General features: G+C 42.4%; 1 protein-coding gene and 1 pseudogene across 1 annotated transcript in view; both read right to left on the bottom strand.

Moving 5' to 3' along the window:
- Positions 1-21231, bottom strand: part of Rbcn-3A (Rabconnectin-3A) — a 2573828-nt gene that overhangs the window by 2060746 nt on the left and 491851 nt on the right. The window contains exon 7 of the mRNA XM_067779516.1: positions 15659-17728. Coding sequence (XP_067635617.1) covers positions 15659-17728 — 2070 coding nt within the window. The remainder of the gene's footprint in view (positions 1-15658; positions 17729-21231) is intronic.
- On the bottom strand, positions 3691-5378 carry LOC137247667 (polyhomeotic-proximal chromatin protein-like; annotated as a pseudogene).

Here is a 21231-nt window from a genome sequence, read left to right on the forward strand (position 1 = left end):
CACACAACCACCCTTACGTATACGTGCATGGGTGCTGACAACCTGCACACACACATGCATGTGTACGCAACGCATACATGTGAATGCATGCACACAAATGCGGCGTGAGTGTGGGTGGCTGGAAATATTATTAAAACATTAGGGAGGGGCGCCGTCAATCAAGTGAAAGTTAGGCATTGGGCCTAAACATGCCGCCCCCCTTGCGGTACGCAACCTCACAGTCCTCCAAGGATCACCGACCGTAAAGAAGAGGAAAAAAAATTTAAAACTTATAACTAACTTAACCTAACGACGGCCAGTCCGCCGGCTTGGCAGCACGCACGATGCGTTGCGTAGTGTGCGAGCTTGGTTGCCGATGCCTCGGTCATGCGCCACTTTCCCGACATGGTTAGAAGCCTGAGCCATGTTTGCCTAGAGCTAGGGATTGCAAAAAAGTAAAAAGATATATGTTCATATTTCTTGCCGTTTATTACAAATTCATTGGAAATTCTATGCTTGTGAATTTTGCATGAAGAAAATTCAATGAAAAAATAACTTATTGTAATGATACAAGATTTTAAACGCACACCTCCTGCGACTGTGTACAATAGAAATTCAATAAAATAAAAAGGATAAAAAGTGTAAAAATTCATGTATTTCGGTCGTTACCGAACATTTTGCTGTTAGGCCTTCGCTGTGCCCGAGAGTACCCAACCGAAGATGGTACTCTGAGCTAACAAAGGGCCAAACATGGTGGGCAGAATCCCTGGGAGTATTATCTCGGCATATACATCTGTGCCCAGGACGAGGCGGATCGGGGCGGATGAGTAGAACTGCGGATCCGCCAGACGAAGATGTGCGTACGGGGCTGCGATGGCACTGTCGATGCTGGTTGTGGGTGTCGTGCGCCGAAAATTCGCTACGACCGCAGCATGGGTCGCAATCCTTCTGTTCTGTCCGTGTCTTCCTCGGATACGCAGCAGACATCCTGCTTGCCCGCCAATGTTGCTGGTAGGAAGTTGGAGCTCCTGGGCGAGCTCATCCGCAATCACTGTGGTGGAGGAGCATCCGTCGATTAAGGCGCGAACGAGGTGTAGCCGCCCCCCTGCTTCTATTTTCACGACCGCGGTGGGGGTGATCGCTACCGTCGGTATCATGGTGGCGGTGGCAGCTGAATGCGGGGCTAGGAGCCCTGCCCGGAAGGCGGACACGGTCTTGAGCTGCAGCGAGTTGGATCCATGACTGCGATCTCGTGGTTGATGATGGGTGTGATATCTTTGTTGCAGGCGAAGAGGCCTTGTCTCCGCTCTGCGATCGCGCGGTGGTTGTCTTCGTTGAGGGTCCTTAGTTTGCCGGCGAAGAGACCGAGTCTCCGCTCGGCCGTCACGAACATGGCGCTGGACTGTAGATGTGTTGTGCTGGAGCCGCTTCCTTTCATGCTGCAAAAGCGGTCTAAACGATTTGGCTGCTGGTGTTGTGTTCGGGCGAAGAGACCGAGTCTCCGCTCCGGTTCGGTGGATTCGAGCTGGACGAAGAGGCCCAATCTCCGTTCCAGCATCTGACGCATATAACGATATGGAGTCGTCAATCCGCTCACGGGGTGATTCCAGCTCCTCCTCAACTTGTACACTCCATGGCTTGGAGCGGGCTTCGTGGAGTAGCTGTTCCTCTTCATCAATCGAGGAGATGTGAAGCATCGTGTGATGTTTTTCGCCGCATTTTTTACATCGGCCTTGGCTTGGGCACGCGTTCGAGCGGTGGTCTAGAGCCAAGCAATTTCCACAGCAGCTCCCGCGGATCGCTAAGTAAAGACGCTCCTCGGGTTTTTTGGCCCGAAAGATGGGGCACAGGCGTATGGGATGTTGCTTAAAACAAGCGCGGCATTCCGACGTATAACGCATGACGTTCTTGGCAGCGCTTCGTTGCATAGCGGCAAAGCGACCCATTTTTCTGAAAGAAATGCAATATGTTTGACTGGGTCGAGTCATTCTCGAAAATGCGGGGGCGAGTGGTCCCTAGTTGTATTATTGGGGATTTGGGAAATTTTATTAGCGCGCGCATAAGGGGAAACATCTGTCGCTGCATAAAAAAATATTCATATGTGGCGTGCATTATGCGCATGGCCTCTTTGCCCGCACGTTATGTGCCTGGGTCTTTAGTGCCTTATTTTGTTTATTTTGTGTCACCCGGTGGCGTTTTAGTTGGCCACGGGCACACTAGTGCTGCAGACAAATTGACATTTAAGTTGCGTGGTACTCACATTTTGGTACCGAACCGGGTAGAGAGTGTTTATTGTGGGATCTTTCGAGTCATTGTTATTTGTGTTGTTGGTGCTAAAAACCAACAATTTTCCTGCCCGCCACAAAAAAAATTCTTGGACAGCAAAATTTTATCGATATAAAGAAAAAATATAAAATCTTCGTTTTGGACGAGGCGAAAAATTTGTCGAATGAGCCATTCTTTTGTATTGCCCTTCGATTATTTGTTCCGCTTTCCCCAATTACGCTTTTAGTCCTGTTTTATTGATGGTCTTTACTAAAAGGCACGGTTCCAGAAGTGTAGTTGGCTCCGATACCGATTTGCCAGAAACGGGTTTTTGGGTACCCGTTTTCATCTTTTTATGCATCCCTAATATAGTGTACATTTAACACGGCATATATACGTACATAAGTTGGTATAGTATATGGGCAGTCAGTGCACGGACTTTAGCACTTTCTTGATAGGTGGATAAATTTTTAACCCGTTTTAATTTCCTACTCCTACTGAATACTGCTATCATTGGGTAAATGTATTGATTTTTCGAGTACACCCAAATAAAGTTCCAAGGTGACACCAACCCAACTACCCAATTTTGTGAGCATTTCTGCGCTTGTTTGAAGAAAAAACTCAATTTTACCAATGAAATCGTAAGTTTTTTGTTTTCAAAAGGTTGTTTCTTCTGGTTATGATAAGCTGATTGGTATATCTGCAATTATTTTCATTGCGAAATTTTTGTTTGCAACTCCTCGTCCCGGAAAGGCAATAGATAACTAATAAGAAGAATGAAAAGAATTAAGAATAAAGTAGTTTGCTTCAAAGGAACCTACAGACCATAATACATATAGTATATGCATATTCGCAAAACAAATGTGGGGTTGCGCGACTTTCATCGGTTTGTGTGCACAATTCTGAGCGAAAATAAAGTTTAAACGTAAGATAACATGTCGGTGGTTTTATGGCAGTATTTTTGGCACATTGGAAAAATCTACCACTCCCAACATTTTCATTACTTAAAGTCCGCGCACTGGTAAAAGCGTACCAGCGGAAAAGGCAGAAACGAAAAAAAAAAATACTCGCGAACATTGATACATACCCATGTATATGACGTAAATTCCACAGAATGAAAGCAAACGGTAGATTGCTTCATTCTTTTCATTTTTACGCGTGATGGAGTAAGATTGGCTGAACATGGTAAGTATGGTAAATTCTTGAATTTATTAATGATAAAGATTTTCTTTTGCTTCATCGTATTAATTGACTTTCTTTTATTTCTAGGTGGATGAAGTATTCGGCAAGGATTCAACTCCAGGTACTGGTGCTACTCCAAGGAGAATAAATATGGGGAAAACTAATGGTTGGATGGTGAGCTTCCGCAACGGTAATCCGTTAGCTTAATTGCCACCATTATGTTATTTATATTTTATTTAATTTATCAAGCGCTCATACAAATTGGTGACTTATCGCTTAAAATTTTATCAGCGGTACTAAAAACTTTCGTTGAAGGCAGGAATATCACTTTCTTATAAAAAATGGTATACAATAGGCATCCTTATGATGAAATTTGTAATGATTTACCATCGGAATTGATTACACCAACAGCACCGCCGCCGGCTTATAAGGAAAAATAATAGTTCGGTCACCGAACAACCTGGACCCAGTGGTGTGCCATTGGTCGGTCAATGACCAATACCGCAGTATACATCCATTTATACCAATCCGAATCCACCAGTGGGTCCTCAATCTACGCAATTGTGTTGTCCACAGTGCAAATGTATAGTCAAGACGGTTAGATACCGTTCCACGACAAAAACACCTGTGGCATGTTTGTTTACTTATTGCGCTATGGAGGCTGATGTTGCTGCGATTGTGATTTGTGTACCACTACCACTTGAAGTTACTGTTGCGTTAGGATTATTGTTGAGCTGTTAACCCACTCAACGTCGTCATAGCCTGTAGTGGTTGAGTCTTTAGCATGGTGGCGGTACGTGCTTGATTGGTAGGTGTGATGGTGAAACTATGTGTCTGTGGGACGGCTGTAATTTGTATTGCTGCTGAAAAATTTGTGGGCAATCCTGCATTATCGCTTACTAATTGAGTTTGTGGTTGTTGCAACAAAATTACTTGTTGAAAAACTCCATGGAGCTGATGTGGCAGATGATTTGCCTGTATTATTTGTACTTGCCCCAGTCCTGGTAGGTTCTGTATTGGCAATGCTTGAAGGCCAGGCAGTGACTGTAGTTGTATTAGATTGGAAGTGTTATTCGGAACACTTTGTGCTGTTGCATTACGAAGTTGTTGAAGTTGTGGTCCCGGTATAACGGTTAACTGTTGGCCCTTCGCATTTGTAATTGTGATTGATTGGTTTGTTGGCAATTGTATACCCGATTCCGATGCAGCGTTCAATGCTTGCAATATCTGTTGTTGGTGCTGTTGTTGTTGTTGAGCGACCTGTTGCTGTTGCTGTTATTGGGCATTAACCGCATCTTGGGCAGCGGCCGCCACAGCTTGCTGTTGTGGATTACCCGCCGAGGATTGTTGTTGGGGATGCTGAATATGTATAATATTGGCATGTGGCGGCAGTTGTTGATATTGCATTGCATTCAAAGGCGCCAGCTGCCCCTGTGGTATTTGTCCATTAGGCGTAACAATTTGGGCACTTTGTGAAAATTGCGGAATAAGTTGCATTTGTGTTTGAGGCAAAGTTTCCGACATTGGCAGTGGTTGAGCGGCGGGCACTATATTATGCAGTCCAGCTGCATTTAATTGATGTAAGGGTACATGTACTGTTTGATATATTGTTTGGCCGCCAGCGGTCTGTATGGGAACTTGTGCGGCAACTGTTTGTTGTAAAGATGTGCGGCTTGCGGTTTCCATTCTGCTTGTGGGAACTGTATGAACTGCGGCATTTGTGCGGTTGATGTGCTTGCGTTAGCCGCAGTCGCAGCAGGTCTTATTGGTACATTTTGTGAAGTTTGACCATTGTTCAGCTTGATTGTGCCGCTGCCAAGTAACGGATTCAAATTTCCAAGCAAGCTATTCGACGCTGCCATAGATGTTGGTATCTGAACGTTAGTACTTGGATGATAGCTGATAGTGGTTCGGTAATACCAAAGATACCAGCTGTTGACGGTTGCTTCGTAGGGTCAAAAAATATAATCGGAGTTGTCGATGCGGATGGACATTCCTTTACGGACTCGGGCGTAGCACTCTTAGGTGGCGCTGCGACAAAGCAATGGTGGGAGGTGGTGGCACAGTTGGATTTGGAACTGACGAGGGCTGTGAAGATAAATGCGACGTTTGTTGTGCAATGTGCGCTGGGGCTGCTTGTGGCGAGTGAAACTGCGTGATTCCCGCTGGGACTGAGATATTTGTACAGGTGTAAAGAATTTCGCAGCTGATTGGTTAAGGTCTACACTTGGTGGAGAATAGCTTTGATGTGGGGCTGGAGGTGTGATCCCAGGCTCTGAAGGTGTTTGCTGATAGCCGTAGAATGGCTGTTGGCTTAACTCTTCGCCTGTTGACTTGTTTGGGGATGGCGTAAATGACCCGGTTGCCGCCTGGACTAATCTGGAAATATTCGAAAGAACTCCAGTCGGTACCAAATTGCTTATGTTCGCAAAAATACCTCTTGCCTAAGCGACTGCGCGGTTGGTTGATTAGGGTCGTATGGGTTCAATTGCGTAGATAAGGTCTGCGTTGGATAACCGAAAGGATCGCCTGGGGTTGCAAGTTGTATTGGGAGTGGTGGATAACCCTGAAACGGAGCTGTACTGCTTAATGGACCCAGCGTTGATGGTGCTGAAAAGAAGTCCACAGTCTGTTGCGCTGACAGCCCAGGTATGGGAGCGTAAAGTTTCTTCTTAGCAGCTAATCGATAGGTATTCTGGCCACTTTGTGACGTTGGAGGAATCGAGCTGACGGCAGGTAAAATTGGCACCTCTGAGGCGGATAAAGTTTGGGTGGCTCTTGTGTAGGAAGGGTTGTCGCGTTGCTTTATGAAGTTGGAATTGACGTCACAGCAGTTGAGGCAGACACAGTCGGTAAGGATGTGAGCGACCTTGGCTGCGGAATATTATTATATAATGAATACTGTTGTGGTGTGGACGGCTGGAAAACGTTTCCGGACCATTAGATACGGACTTTTTGAAGCGTGAATGCAAGTCCATGGAGCAGCACACCAATTTTAATAACGCAGTTTTAGCTAATCGGAAACGTTTGTCGACCGAATTATCTGCAACACAGCAACAGAAAGATGGTACGACTAAAAGGGGTCGTGTCAGTGAATCGCAAACAGAGGACATTTCACGCATGTGGAATGATTCACGTACACGTATGTCAAGGTTAAGCACAATAGCCTACGGTTAGTACAATTTGTAGTCTAAAATATGTGTCGTCGGTGAAAGTTCCAACCAACTGTTCTTGTTGTATTCTTTGAGTTTTTGAAGTGATCATATCAAATCGCCTCCAAGACTGTCGGTTTACCCCCGGGCTATGGGATTATCTCCACTTTTTGGTATTAAGGCCCATCTATGGTCTAAAACTTTTTATATGTGGTTTGAGCTTTCATAGACGATATAAACGTATTTATATCAATGAATGTGTGCGATGGAAAACCTCATATTTCCCATCAATAAAATTAGGTGTTATAAGATACGTGACGCTTATGTGCATCCACAATTCATTGCGGACGTTATGAAACCAATGAAGATTTGTGGAATCATGGATCAGGAAGTACCTAATTTATCTGGTGGTGGAACGAGTGACACTTCCCTCTCAAAAGACTGGATCTAATAATCAATGAACAAAAAGAGGGTGAGTTTGAATTACTACTAATGTAAAGGTTTGCATTTTAACTTGTTTTATCATTTGTTGCCAGTTTTTTGCACAAAAGTTTCTGGTTTTGCTAGTCTTTCGATTTTTTTTTTTTCATTGGAAAACTCAAAATTTATGACTTTATTTTATTTTTTTTTTTTCACAAAAGATTTTGGGGATGGGATGAATTTTCATAAATTCTGTTGGACGAGAACAGATGCATTATGTGGCAGATCATGGATCTGCGTTAGGGTTCTGATTGGCCTCGTTTCGGTGAACGAGAGCTGGGTTATAAAATTTTGAAAATTTAAAAGATTATGGGCCGAGTGTCTTTGTTTTCTCTGGCAGACCGAGGGTCTGCGTAAAAGCTTTCCTGGTATACTCGTTATGGAATAGCGAGTGCGTGGGGAGATTTCTGGTGTCCTCGCTCGGGGTGAGCGAGTGAATTTGTGGGATATTTTTGAAAGGCGGGATGTGGAGGAACGGGGGGATTGTTAAGAGAGGCTCTTGGTCCTCTCACAATCTATTTCCGTGGGAAGAAGGATCACTTTGACCAAAGGTCGTCTGACTTGACCCTTCTCGGTTATGAGGTCGACTACACGTACTCGGTTATCTTCGCCGGGGTGTACGTTGATGACTCTACCTAACCTCCATTCGTTGGGAGATAAGTTGTCCTCTTTGATGACAACTAGATCATCCACTTTAAGATTTTGCTTTGACTGTTTCCACTTCGCTCGTTTTTGAAGTTCGGAAAGGTATTCAGTTTTCCAACGAAGGCAGAAGGTTTGATGGAGGGCCTTGAGCTTCTGCCATCTGTTTATTATGGAGGCCGGGCTTTCGTTCACATCCGCTTCTGGCGGCGCCAGAAGATGGCTGCCCGTTAGGAAATGTCCTGGGGTTAGTGGTCCCAGGTCCGTTGGATCATTCGACCCTGGACTGAGAGGGCGCGAGTTGAGGCACGCCTCAATCCTGCACAAAAGGGTTTGGAACTCCTCTATGGTGTACTTATGGGGAGACGCGATCTTTTTGAAGTGGCTTTTGAAGCTTTCACTCCCGCCTCCCACAAGCCGCCAATATGTGGAGCGCCAGCGGGAATAAAATGCCAGCTCAATGCTTGATGGCTATACTTTGAGACTATTTTGTCTCGGCTTTCGGCCAGAAAGGCTTTAAATTCGGATCGTAAAGATCTTGATGCTCCGACAAAGTTTGTACCATTGTCGGAGTAGATGTTCTTCGGACATCCTCTTCTCGCGATAAAGCGCGAGAAGGCTGCGAGAAATCATGGGGTGCTGAGGTCACTAGTGGCCTCTAAGTGAATGGCCTTAGTGGAGAAACAGACAAAAAGGCATACGTAGCCTTTTGACAGTCGACATCCCCTACCGCGGTAGCTTTTGATGTCGAAAGGCCCCGCAAAGTCTACCCCGGTATTGGTGAACGCGCGGGTAAAGGTAGTCCGTTCGCAGGGAAGGGTCCCCATAAGTTGGGACTGAGCCTGCTTTCGGTGAATAATGCAGGTTTTGCAATTGTGGATGACGGCTCTGATCATTGTCTTGACGTTCGGAATCCAATATTGGGTTCGAATAAGACGGAGCATGAGCTGGTTCTCGCCATGAAGGGAGTCATGATGAGCCATCACCACTGTAAGGCGAGACAGCCTACAATTGTAAGGCAAGATGATCGGATGCCGCTCGTTGTATGACATGTCTTTTGAAGCCCCTAGACGCCCTCCTGTTCTGATAATATCATATTTGTCGATGTATGGGTTGAGTGACAGGATTTCACTCTTCCGATCAATAGGTTCCCTATTTTTTAATTTTAAATATTCTGTACCGTAAAATTGTTTCTGGCAGACTCGTATTAATGCTTGAGTCGTTGCCTTAATCTCATCGGCTGAGATTATGCACGACTTTTCTTGGAACACTGCTTTAGTTTTAGGATGCGTTCTTTTATAAAATCTCCTAACATAGGATAGAACCTTCAAAGCCCTGGGTAAATTTGAAAAACGGTCGAGAATATCTACATGATCTACCCTTGTCGTGGCATATGTTTGTGCCCTCTTCTCCTCAACGGACGTTTTGTATTCGATCTCTTGTGCTGGCCAGTGAGAATTGTCTTCTTGCAGCCAAGAAGGTCCCTGCCACCACAACGAATTGTTGACCAACTCTGATGCAAGTAGTTCTCTGCTTCCTAGATCCGCTGGATTGGATTCCGAGTCCACGTGAAGCCAGTCCTTGCTACCGACCATATCGACGATCTTAGTGATTCGGTGTGCGACGAAGGTTGACCAGGAACAGGGCGGCTTTCTTATCCATGCGAGTACGATGGTTGAATCTGTCCAGAGGTGAACTTTTGCTGGCCCCAAATGAATGTTTCGGAATATTGATTCCATGATTTCTGCGAGCAGCACTGCGCCGCAAAGTTCTAAACGTGGCAGTGAGATGGTTTTCACTGGGGCTACTCGGGTTTTGGCTAGCAAGAGATTTGTAAAAATTTTATCGTCCCTTTTTACGCGCATGTATATTGCTGCTGCATATGCCTTTTCCGATGCATCGCAAAAACCCTGTATTTCGATGTCGTCCTCGGGCGTAAAATTTACCCATCGCGGTATCCTAATGTTATCTATTTCGTTATAGTGTTGGGTAAAATTTTTCCACCGTTCTAAGGTAGTTGGGGAGACAGGTTCATCCCACCCGGTGCCCTCTAACCAGATGTTCTGCATTAGTATTTTTGCTACTATGACCATTGGTGCAAGCCAGCCTAAAGGGTCGAAAAGTTTGGCTATAGCGGATAAGATTGCGCGTTTGGTGATGTTCTCGCCATTCTCTAAAACTCCTGCGGTGAAGTAAAACATGTCTGAATGCGCGTTCCATCGTATTCCGAGTGCCTTCACCGAGCTAGCCTCTTCAAACGCTAGGAAGTCCTCGCTGAGCAAATCCGTTTTGGGGATGTCCTGAAGGATTTCCTCACAATTGGATGTCCACTTGCGCAATGGAAAGCCAGCTGAGTGTAATGCTTCGCGAATCTCGTTCCTAGCTCTGATGGTTGACGCTATTGTATGCCCTCCAGATAAAACGTCGTCGACATACATACTTTCGCATAATATACCCGATGCTATTGGGTGGGTATTTTCTACATCATCAGCCAATTGTAGAAGTGACCGTATCGCGAGGTAGGGGGCGCAGTTTACACCAAAGGTGACCGTCTTTAGTTCGTAAAGACTGATGGGTTCGTTGGGGGATGTTCGATGGACAATTCTTTGAAATTTGGCGTGATTATCGGTCACCCAAATCTGCCTATACATCTTTTCTATGTCGCTATTAAAGACAAAGCGGTACAGTCTCCAACGTAGAATTAAAATAGGCAAGTCTGCTTGGAGTACTGGACCTGGGTGGAGTATGTCGTTTAGACTAATGCCATTTGCTGTAGGACTTGACGCGTTGAAGACGACGCGCACCTTGGTGGTACTTTCCGCCTTTACAACGGCGTGGTGGGGCAGGAAATAATTATCCGAATCGTCGGATGGTACATTATTTTTAATTTTCCTCATATGTCCAAGCGTTTCGTATTCGGATAACACCCGAACATATTCTTTCCCTAACTCTTGGTTTTTTAGTAATCGCCCCTCATTTCTGAAGAATTGTGAACATGCGCGCTTTAGGGACGGTCCTAATTTAATATTCTCAGGGTAATCCTGCCTGAATGGTAGCGAAACTATATACTTCCCATTTTCATCACGTTTTGTCGTTTCCTTAAATAGTTGTTCACAATACCTTTCTTCTTCATTAAGCATTTTATTTTTGGGAACATTTTCTACCTCCCAGAAAGCTTTTAATTGGTTGTCCAACGCAACCTCGTTGTAGAATGACATGATGCTCTTCGTTGGACTCGGTGCTTCGATGCGACCGGTTAGTATCCAACCGAACACTGTCTCTTGGGCCAAAAGTGTATTTAGTACATTCTTTTTCAGACCACTCAGTATAATTTGGGGATATATGTCTCCTCCAAGTATGAGGTCTACATCTTCGTTGATGTAGAACCTCTTGTCTGCCAAAACCAAGTCTGGGAATGCCTGCATAGTCATGACGTTGATATGGCAGGATGGAAGATTCCCAGTGAGTTTGGCTAGGACTAGAACGGGTGTAGTCAGGCTGAAGCAGGCATCCACTGGTGAACGTAATTCAATTTTGGATGCTTCTTTCACCTGGGCTGACACCGAATTTGTGATGCCTGAAACTTGGGCATGCGTTTTTCTCGCTGGCAAATTGATTCTGCGTTTCAGTCTTTCAGTTATAAAGGAACATTCAGACCCTGAATCAATTAATGCCCGTGCGGAGAAGTCGGTACCATTATGGCGAATGTGTACGCGAGCAGTTCCTAATAGCACGCCTGTGCTGGAATTGGCATGACAGGATTTTACATTCTGGTTCGCAGATTGTCGCGCCTGTGCCGAAGTTGTTGGGATATTATCCGCATCTTTGAAAGGATTGCGTACAGCCGTGTGCTGAGATGTATCCGCATGCAGGAGCGTGTGGTGACGAGAATGGCACTTGGAACAGTTGTAGGAACTGGTGCACTTCGTCACGGTGTGTCCTGGGGATAAGCAATTCAGGCAGCCACTTGTGGATTTTATAAATTTAATCCTTTCTACTGGGGTTAACTCGCAGAAGCGTGAACAGTTGCGTAATCTGTGTTCAGGGGATTTACACATTTTACAAATTGATTTTATTGTTTGCTTGGATACTTTCGTTTGAAAAGCACCAAGTCTTTTCGTAGGGGTTCCGTTGATTGTCGCGACGCGTTTGGTTTTTGCACTTTCGAAGTGGCATGCCCTGTAAAACCAGACACTGTTTCAAGTGTCTGAAACCGATTAGACAGGAATTTATCCATATCCTCCCACTTGGATATGTCCATTTTATGGTCTACACTTTGCTCCCAAAGAGCCAGCGTGCTCTCTGGTAACTTGGTTGAGCATAGATAGGTCAGGATTGCATCCCAATTGGAAGTGTCAATTTTGTGGCATTTGAGGGACGAAATACAATTATTTATATCATTTTGCAGCTTTTTTATTGAACTGCTACACTCACTTTCTACCTTTTTTAAGTTAAATAAAATTTGTAGTTGTGTGTTAACTAAGATACGTTTGTTTTCGTATCTTTCACACAAGTTTTTCCAGGCCATCTCGAAACCTTCATTTGTGAGAGGGCATTTTTTTACGATATCTTTTGCTTCGCCCTGCGTTTTGTTGTTGAGATGGAATAACTTTTCCACCCCTTTCAAGCTGGAATTGTTTATATAAATTGCCGTGAAAAGGTCGCGAAAAGTTGGCCAAGACAGATAATCCCCTTTAAAAACTTCCGTGTCGCAAGCAGGGAGGCGAATTTTATGCCCATGAGGTTCTTGCTCAGGGTTGACGTTCTTTTCATCCTTCTTGTATTTTTCTGCCTCAGTAGATATAGACGCGGCGGCCACCGTGGTGTGATGGGTAGCGTGCTCCGCCTATCACACCGTATTCCCTGGGTTCAACTCCCGGGCAAAGCAACATCAAAATTTTAGAAATAAGATTTTTCAATTAGAAGAAAATTTTTCTAAGCGGGGTCGCCCCTCGGCAGTGTTTGGCAAGCACTCCGGGTGTATTTCTGCCATGAAAAGCTCTCAGTGAAAACTCATCTGCTTTGCAGATGCCGTTCGGAGTCGGCATAAAACATGTAGGTCCCGTCCGGCCAATTTGTAGGGAAAATCAAGAGGAGCACGACGCAAATTGGAAGAGAAGCTCGGCCTTAGATCTCTTCGGAGGTTATCGCGCCTTACATTTATTTTATTTTAGATATAGACGCTGAACATCGCACGTAGATTGCGTATGCTGCCTTTTGCTTCTTTCTGATCGCCATAACGTCATCCGCTGACACCTCATCAGATCCCAATAGCGAATCAAACGCAGACTTTACCTTCTTCCACAAGAGCCGCAACTCTTCCTGCTGTATTGCAAGGGTGTGTTTGCTATGGTCGCTCTCCGGAATAAGGCAGTAATCTTTATCAAACTCTGCGATTGACTCTGCTAAACGGATGTAGGTTTCCATTGTTTTATTTACGTTTATTAACGAGAAAATTTCCGATTAGAAAAATAGAACTTTTCTGAGTTAATATGCCTGCCCAGCCCTAAATAAAAACTATTGAACTTCGAGTTTATTATTTATTTTGTTTATTGCAGACTTTTTGTCTTGGTAGCGACAACGAAAAGGGTTTATTTTATGGACTTTTTTGTCACAACAGGGACAACAAAAAGGATTTATTTTTGGACTTTTTGTCACAGCAGCGAAAACAGCAAAAGATTTAATGTACAAATTTTTGTCTCAGCGGCAACAGCAAAAGGGGACCACTCGCCTCCTCCACAAATAATGGGTGTATTTTTGAAGAAGTGAAAAAATGCGTGCGATATTGTAAAAAAGCGCCAAAAAAAGTGTAAAAAGTGTTTAAAAAGTGAAGTGAGCACCGGATTAATTAATTAAATTGAACTTAATTTCGTGTTTGTGAAGTACAAAAGAAACAACAACAAAAACCTATTTAGTATGGTGCGGAAAGTGAGGTTAGGTTACCCTCTTCCTTGTGTTGTGTCTGGAAAACCTTACCACTGGTGGGGGGATGGACCAGATAATCACAAGGACTGAAACTAAAGGCTAACAAACCGAGTGATTTAACCTTTGAAATTAGAAAAATAAATTGGTGCTCACTAAATCACTTCACTGTTTTCACTTTTATTTTTAATTTTTCGCGCCCTACACGGGGTTTTTTTCTTTACTTTGCAAAAAACAACACTCAAAAAAAAAAGTGGCAAGAAATATGAACTTACTTTGTTTTTGTGGAAAAATTGATTGTGCTGTGCTGTGGTTGGCGAATATGCTGTGGCTCTGGTCACCTATGTACAATATAATAACTCCAACTTTTTCCTTGTCAATTTTTGGCTGCTGTGATCTGCTGTGGCAAATAAATTTTTTGTAGGCAAAATCCTTCGGCAAATTGTCTAGTAGGCAAAATGTGCTGTGTTGTGGACTGTATATATAAAGAGGCGCTTTTAGTTCCCGGTGAGGAGGACCAATGTTCGGCCTGAGTGCGTCGTAAACCGGCAGTGGGTAGGCGCACAAGGGTCGATCTTGGAGTGGATGGTTCGCTCAAAAGAAATAAATAAGTACACAAAGGGGAATTCCTCGTTATAAAATAATATTTAATTTGAGTGTGCGGAAATGTAAAAGAGGATACAATATTACCTTTGTGTATAACTGGACGATGGTGATCCTGGGCGATGTGTGCTGGTTGGCGGTCGATCGAAAAAGAGGCCGGTTGTGCCGTTGATGACAACCGCTAAGCCGCGAAAAGGTCCTCTGGTATTAAGGAGGCGAAAAACCACACACACAACCACCCTTACGTATACGTGCATGGGTGCTGACAACCTGCACACACACATGCATGTGTACGCAACGCATACATGTGAATGCATGCACACAAATGCGGCGTGAGTGTGGGTGGCTGGAAATATTATTAAAACATTAGGGAGGGGCGCCGTCAATCAAGTGAAAGTTAGGCATTGGGCCTAAACAGACAACGAAAGTAAATTTCGACATTTGGAGAGATTATTCGAAAAAACTTTTTCTATTAACTATAAACAAATATAGCAATAAATAAATAAAAAAAAAATCGCAATATTTGTAAAAATATAACAATATTTGTTAACAAAAATAGGCCTATGCACTGCGGCTGATCCATACGAATCGATTCATATAATATATGATTTTACGTATGCTAAGTATGCTGACAGTTGATTGTATGCAAAGTTTTGTTAGCGTTTTAATATATCGATGTTCGCCCACCGAATTAAGATTTCTGGGAACCAAAATTGTGTTTCAGTACAGCTCTTAACATTTTGGGCGTGTTTTAGCAGCCAAGTGCTAAAGCAAAGAATTAAACAATTTTTAATTGTTTTCATTTTCATTTCTGTATATGGCCGATATATGTAATACTCCTATATTGCTACAAAAAGCTAGGTACATTCCCAAACATCAGAGTGCCGATATATTGCTGTTTAAACGTTTTTGTTTTTGTATTCAATAATCGAATGTACCTAAATTTAAATTTTTTCTTGTCACACTTATGCTGCTACTATCACAAATATTGTATAGGCTGTCTTTCGAATTAAAAACACATTGCGAGCATTTTCTATTAGCAATATAGGGGTATAACATACATGATATGGCCACTCTGAAAAAGAGCGTCAGAAAATTTCGCCCGGTATTGTTTTGTGTATGCAAAATATCTGCGCGTAAGTTGAGAAATGTCAGCACACGACGCGGCGATAATCGTCGTCGCCCGGCATTGTGTTTACAACTTTATATATAAAAATTGTACATGACAAATAAAAACCTAGTTTAATGTTTCATTGAAATCATAGGAAGTCAGCTCAATAATTAGTTAGCTAACTGTGTTAATATAGGGGATATTAACTACGTTACTGTTACTGTTCTACCTAGGTTATATAGTACATTATCTTTTGTTAAACTGCATCAAAATGGGAGCTCGCAGGGTTACACTATATGGTAAGAAAGCAATTTTAACTTACATTCATTGAAATGTCTGATATTTTCATATAAGATTTCGTTTCAACATCATCATAATTGCAATAGTTGCATAACTGCTTTAGAGCTTCCACTTCCTTTTCTAACCAGATGTAAAGTTGATAACGTAGTTGACCACCATCGACCTCAAACCCAGTTGCTAACGTTGAAAGTTCCTCCATTAAAATTTTTAAGCATGCAACAAATTTTAGTTGCTGTGCCATAATATCGATTTTAATATATTTCGCAGCCTCTGTGTGTACCTTCTCAGCACATAATTTGTTTTGAGATGGGCTAGTTTCTCTTTCCTCGACACCATTATCCCATTTAATTTCAAATGCATTGGCTTTTTTTAATGCCGAAATGGGACTATCACAATTGAAATTTATATCAGAATCGGATACCGGTTCGCTCCAATCAATCATACCAGATGTAATTTGGTCTTTGTTAAAAGCTTCAGAGCTTGAATCTTCCAATATTGTATTGGAATCCATAATTTTTACAGGCAGTTTATTTAGCACCTCCAAAGCTAAAGCTGGACAGCCGGCCTTGAAATGAGCGTAGGCTGTAGTAAAGTAAAGCTGTCTCTCTATAGGTGTAATGGAATCTTCCAATTGAAGCTGTTTATCGTTTGTATTTATTTGACTCTCGCCAGAATAACTGAATCCAGAAAGAATAACATTTGTGCATTTCTTTTCCTGGGCAGATAAAGCCAAACTCTGCCGTACTAAAAGAGGATGCGTTCGTAAATATATATAAAAGTTAAATACATTAGGATTAGTTGCAGAATTTTCGGCTTTAAACATATCTTCGTCCTTAAAGGCTGCGTGATTAACGCCCACTCCGTTTAATAACAACGTATGCAAACTTTCTTGATATTTCTTTAAAATCCAGTATGTTATTGACCGAAGGAATGGGTCAGGATGCGCTTTATTGATATCTACAGCGCTATTTTCATCACGTATTCCGAGAATATGTTCGGAAAGTAATCTTCGATAAGTCGATTTACAAGATATTTCAACATCATCTTCATATAGTCTTGTGATTACCAATGCCAACTGAAAGTCTTCTAATTTGTTTATACAAACTTCTATGGCATCATTTAAAGAATTTGCCAGGAGGAAAAATGCAACTGCATGCTCAAAACGTTGTTTTCCCAGAAGAACAAAGGCGTTTTTAAGAGCTGCCTTTCTCCATCTGTCTTCAGAAAAGTTATTAGAGAAAAATGCCGTCATTTTGTCATCACGCTTAGATCTAAAAAGTCCCCATACAATTGACTTCTTCTTCATAGCTAAATAAAATATGGCAGCATCCAGTGGATCCTGTTTCATTTGATATGCATTTTTAGCTAATTTCTCCACGCAAATTCGTATAGTATTTATATTTTTCAACCAATATCCTACACCTAGATCCTTTAATGTTGCCCATTTCAGATCTCCTTTTGAATATGAAGGAATAAGATTTAAAAGTTCATCTTCACTTTCAGAATGAAAGGCCCATACGATATTAGACGTTCCAATACCGTGCTTTTGGAATTGTGCTCGCTGGTTTAAAGGCAAACAACGCAACAGATAAGTAAAATGTTTCATAGCGAGTAGAAAGCGTAAGCCACAATCATCTAAGGCTTCGGACATTGCATTGCCAGATATGTCCTTAGACATATTTTTACCAGGATCGGCAACAAATTTCTCACTAAAATCACTATTAAAGTTTGCTACAGTATCTGCCAAGGCTAGCAGATGCATTTGATCTAAGGATGACAACCCAGGCAAATGAGTATGGGTGAGAAGACGTGATAAAAGCTGTCCTTGTCGTGAACCGAAATGAGATATACTAACATTCTCTGGCATTGATAGTTTTCTACCAATATTGCATTGCTCATCTTCATTTTCGAGAAGATCGTCCAAATTGTCTTCTGATTTACTTATTTCAAAAAGTTCATTATAGTCTTTGCTTTTTTCTAGGATACTTATTCCTTGCCCTGGAAATTCTTTGTCTGCGTTTAAGAGTACCCAAAGCGGTAGTGGAGGTATAGATGTAATTTCTGTGTAATCGAGCATCAACTCCTCAGGGACCTGTAAAAATAAAATTGTAGTTATACATTAATTAATACTTTTGAAGAAGTTGTACATCAGAGTTGCGGTTAGTGCACTACGATTTGAGTGAGTTGTACTTAAACTCACTTTCTACTACCAGCATAGGATAAACTAGTATTGTTCCGATACCGCCCTGTACTCGATACCTGTACTCATTAAAAGGTATCGAGAGAAGTAATTGATACCAGCAAAGTATCGAGAAAAAATACTCGATAATTACTCGTATCGTACTCATTCTGTGCATCTCGGTTTCAGCTCGTTTGAATACTGGTCGGTAGTTTTGTTTGTGTGTTCCGGTGGAATTTTGTGCAAGCCAATTATTGAGCCGAATAGAATATTTTGAAAATCGAACTTTTCTCGAAAACTTGTACGAGTAAACCGACTACAATCTAAAGAAACTCCTTCTGTGTAGGAATCAGTTCGCCTACCAGCAGAGCTGGGTAAATTCAATTCCATTACATTACCCATTACATTCCTCAGTAATTGTGAAAAGTTATCAATTCCTTTCCTCCAATTGATTACATTTCAATTCCTCAAAAAAAACTACCAAAAGGAATTTGGTTTCTTGAGGCTCAAGAACAAAAAAGTTTTTGTCTGTTATTGAAAAAATAAAAAATACTTTGCTCAAATATAATTTCTGTCCCAGTACTTTCGAAAGTAATTGCAAATGTAATTGAAAACTTTCCAATTACGTTACAAGGAATGGAAAAGTACTTTCGAATTTCCCATTCCATTCCTCAAGGGAATTGCGAAAGTAATTGAAAAACTACAAGTTAGTTTGTGTATAGGAATTTACTCCGGTTCATGTGGGTGACTTTTCGGGTCACACTTTTCATTATTTCATCAGATTTTTCTTGTGAGTGGTAACTGAAAGCATTTAGAAACACCAATGAAAATAAAATCATTATCCTCCAAAGTTCACAGCGGAGGAACTTTAACCTCCGCTATCAAAGGGTGGTGGCTATAAGAAAGCAGCATACTTTTTAATTTTCTTTGATATATTCAGCTAGCATAACGTAAACACCATTAATTATTTAAAATGCGTTTTCATTTGTTGTTACATATTTCACAAATGCAATATAGAAAACAGGATTCCAGATGTAAAACGTATTCAAATAAAAAACTATTTGTGTTGAAGAAATTGTAAATTTTCGCATGGATTACCTGGCTTTATATGGGAAAAGGGTTTGGAAGTATGCTTCTAATATCCCTCACTAAGGTAGGCACCTTGTTCTTTGTGTGGGGGCTTAGCCGAACACCATAGCGCCCGACTATGAGGCACAGCGGTTTAGGACTGGCATCTACGCCGTTTCGCCTTATAGGAGGGCGGCGGAATGTCGGTGACCAACAACTTCCAACCCCCTAATTCACGGCGTTATTCGGACTATGCCTATTGGACGATTTGCAGCCAGGGGAATGAAGCCTTCCCGATACCAGACCACTCGGGAAGTATTGATGGCATTACCACAGTAAGGGACGCTGCTGTGGAGGACGGTTCTTTCCCGGACATAATACTGAACCGCTGAGCCCGCCTTGTCGGGCAGGTGGTCCTTCGACCAAGATGAACGACTCATTAACTAATTGAAATAAGGACGATGATTAGATGAGGACTTAGTCGCAAGCCAAGGTCGACAAATACGCATTAAGTCGCGCGTCGGACTCGGGGAGTGACAGTAGCGCTGATTCAATGAACTCTGTGTTGAAAAGCACACAAAGGAAAATGGTGTAGAAGAGTGGGGAAGGGTACTGGGCAGAGGAAGTAAGAGAGCCCTGTCGCATTACCGATCATCACTAAGAATTGTCCAATACCTGGGAGCAGTGGTCGAACCAACAGAAGCGGAGATCGAGCACTTGGAATTGGCTCATGAGGCGGTAGATGTAGGTCGAAGGCAGTTCAAAAGAACGAAAATCGACACTGATGATGGCACAACGCCGGAACCGGGTTGTCTCAAAACCAAATTTGACAAGGGATGGCGGAAAATCGTTCCAATATACAGCAGTTCAAAAGGTTTGCTGCGAGAAAGGAAGAGTAGGAAGAAGTGTCGAATGGCAGAATGAAGAGGCAACGTTCGGCGGAAGGCGAAAAGTCTGCTTTGGAGAGTCTGAAAGGACACAGTCCCAGAGCCGCGAGGCAGGGCAGCCGCATAGACAAGATAAGTAGGCCTAAAGCTATAGGACTGGTGGCCCCAATAGCGAGATATCAACCACCTCGAAAGCTGCAAGTCAGAGCAAGGACATCAAAAGTGGCGCAGTGCCAACCAGGGAAGAAGCAGATAAGCCAAAGACTCCGGCTTTTCCCGAAAAGATGAGCGATGTGGCAAAGTAGTCACTGACGTTGCCGCTGGTTGATCGTAGGAATCGTTTCGGACAGATGACTACTGAAAGATGGAGATCTGTAGAAAGGGAGCTTACTTACATAATGCTTAAGATGATACGGGAACAACCACGTAAGGCCATGGTGGGAGGATGATAGCGTCCGCGAGCTCGCTGTGGATGGTGGAAGTGGTTCCAAACCTCCAAAGCCAATGCATGAACGCGAAGTTCGAGGTGGTGGATAAAGCGCAAATCCCCACGGTACCAAAAGTGAAAGTATAGATAACATGCGTGATGAAGTCGAAGGATACACTGCGACTTCTGCAGAATCAGAATCCGAATATACCTACACAGGATTGAACATTGGGATCTATACATTGATTTCCATTGTGCTGCAATATCGCCAGGCTCAACGCTATGATTCGAGCTCACCTGAATATGTTTAAAAATTAATTAAAATATTTTTTAAACTCCTTATCTAACCCAAAAAAACACAATGATAACACAGGCCGACAGCATCTCAGACCCAGAAACTGGACTATATATTTTCGATGGATTTTGATGCTATGAATGGAAATCTGGCCTCAAAATTTCTCTATCAGCTCTGGTTTTCGAGATATCCTAACCTAAAAATGATTAAACCCTAGAAACCACCCCTACCACACCACAAAATTTCAAAATGCGATATCTCAGCGAAGAAATATTTGAGAAAACTCAGCTCCATTTGAAAGAAAAAGACTTGTATTTAAAGATGCCATCCTTAAATTTTGGTGAGAGAAAACATCTGCAAACCTAACCTCAAATATGGGCAAAAACGGTGTTTTTTTGCACTTTAGGTCCATGTTTGGGCCATATTTGGATTCAGCGCATCATAAACCTTCGAAAGTATATATTCCGGTATCTGGGTCTGTTTGTTGATTGAATTTTGTCGGCTTTTAAATTAAAATATCTTATACTATGTTCAAACAGAAAAATAAATTGAGGAAATTTCGATTTGAATACAACTCGATTCAGCTTACACAATAGTAATTTGATAGCTGGTTGGCTCATCTCTACAGCAAGAGCATACCTTTGTTCAGACTGTCAAAATGTGCGTGTTGGTATTAGGCGAATGAAATGGAATGAAAACATAAAACTTTGAAATTTTTGTGTGTTGTAAGAAAATGTGT

Source organism: Eurosta solidaginis, chromosome 4, assembly GCF_040869045.1.
Source record: "Eurosta solidaginis isolate ZX-2024a chromosome 4, ASM4086904v1, whole genome shotgun sequence".
In the NCBI taxonomy this organism is placed as follows: domain Eukaryota; kingdom Metazoa; phylum Arthropoda; class Insecta; order Diptera; family Tephritidae; genus Eurosta; species Eurosta solidaginis.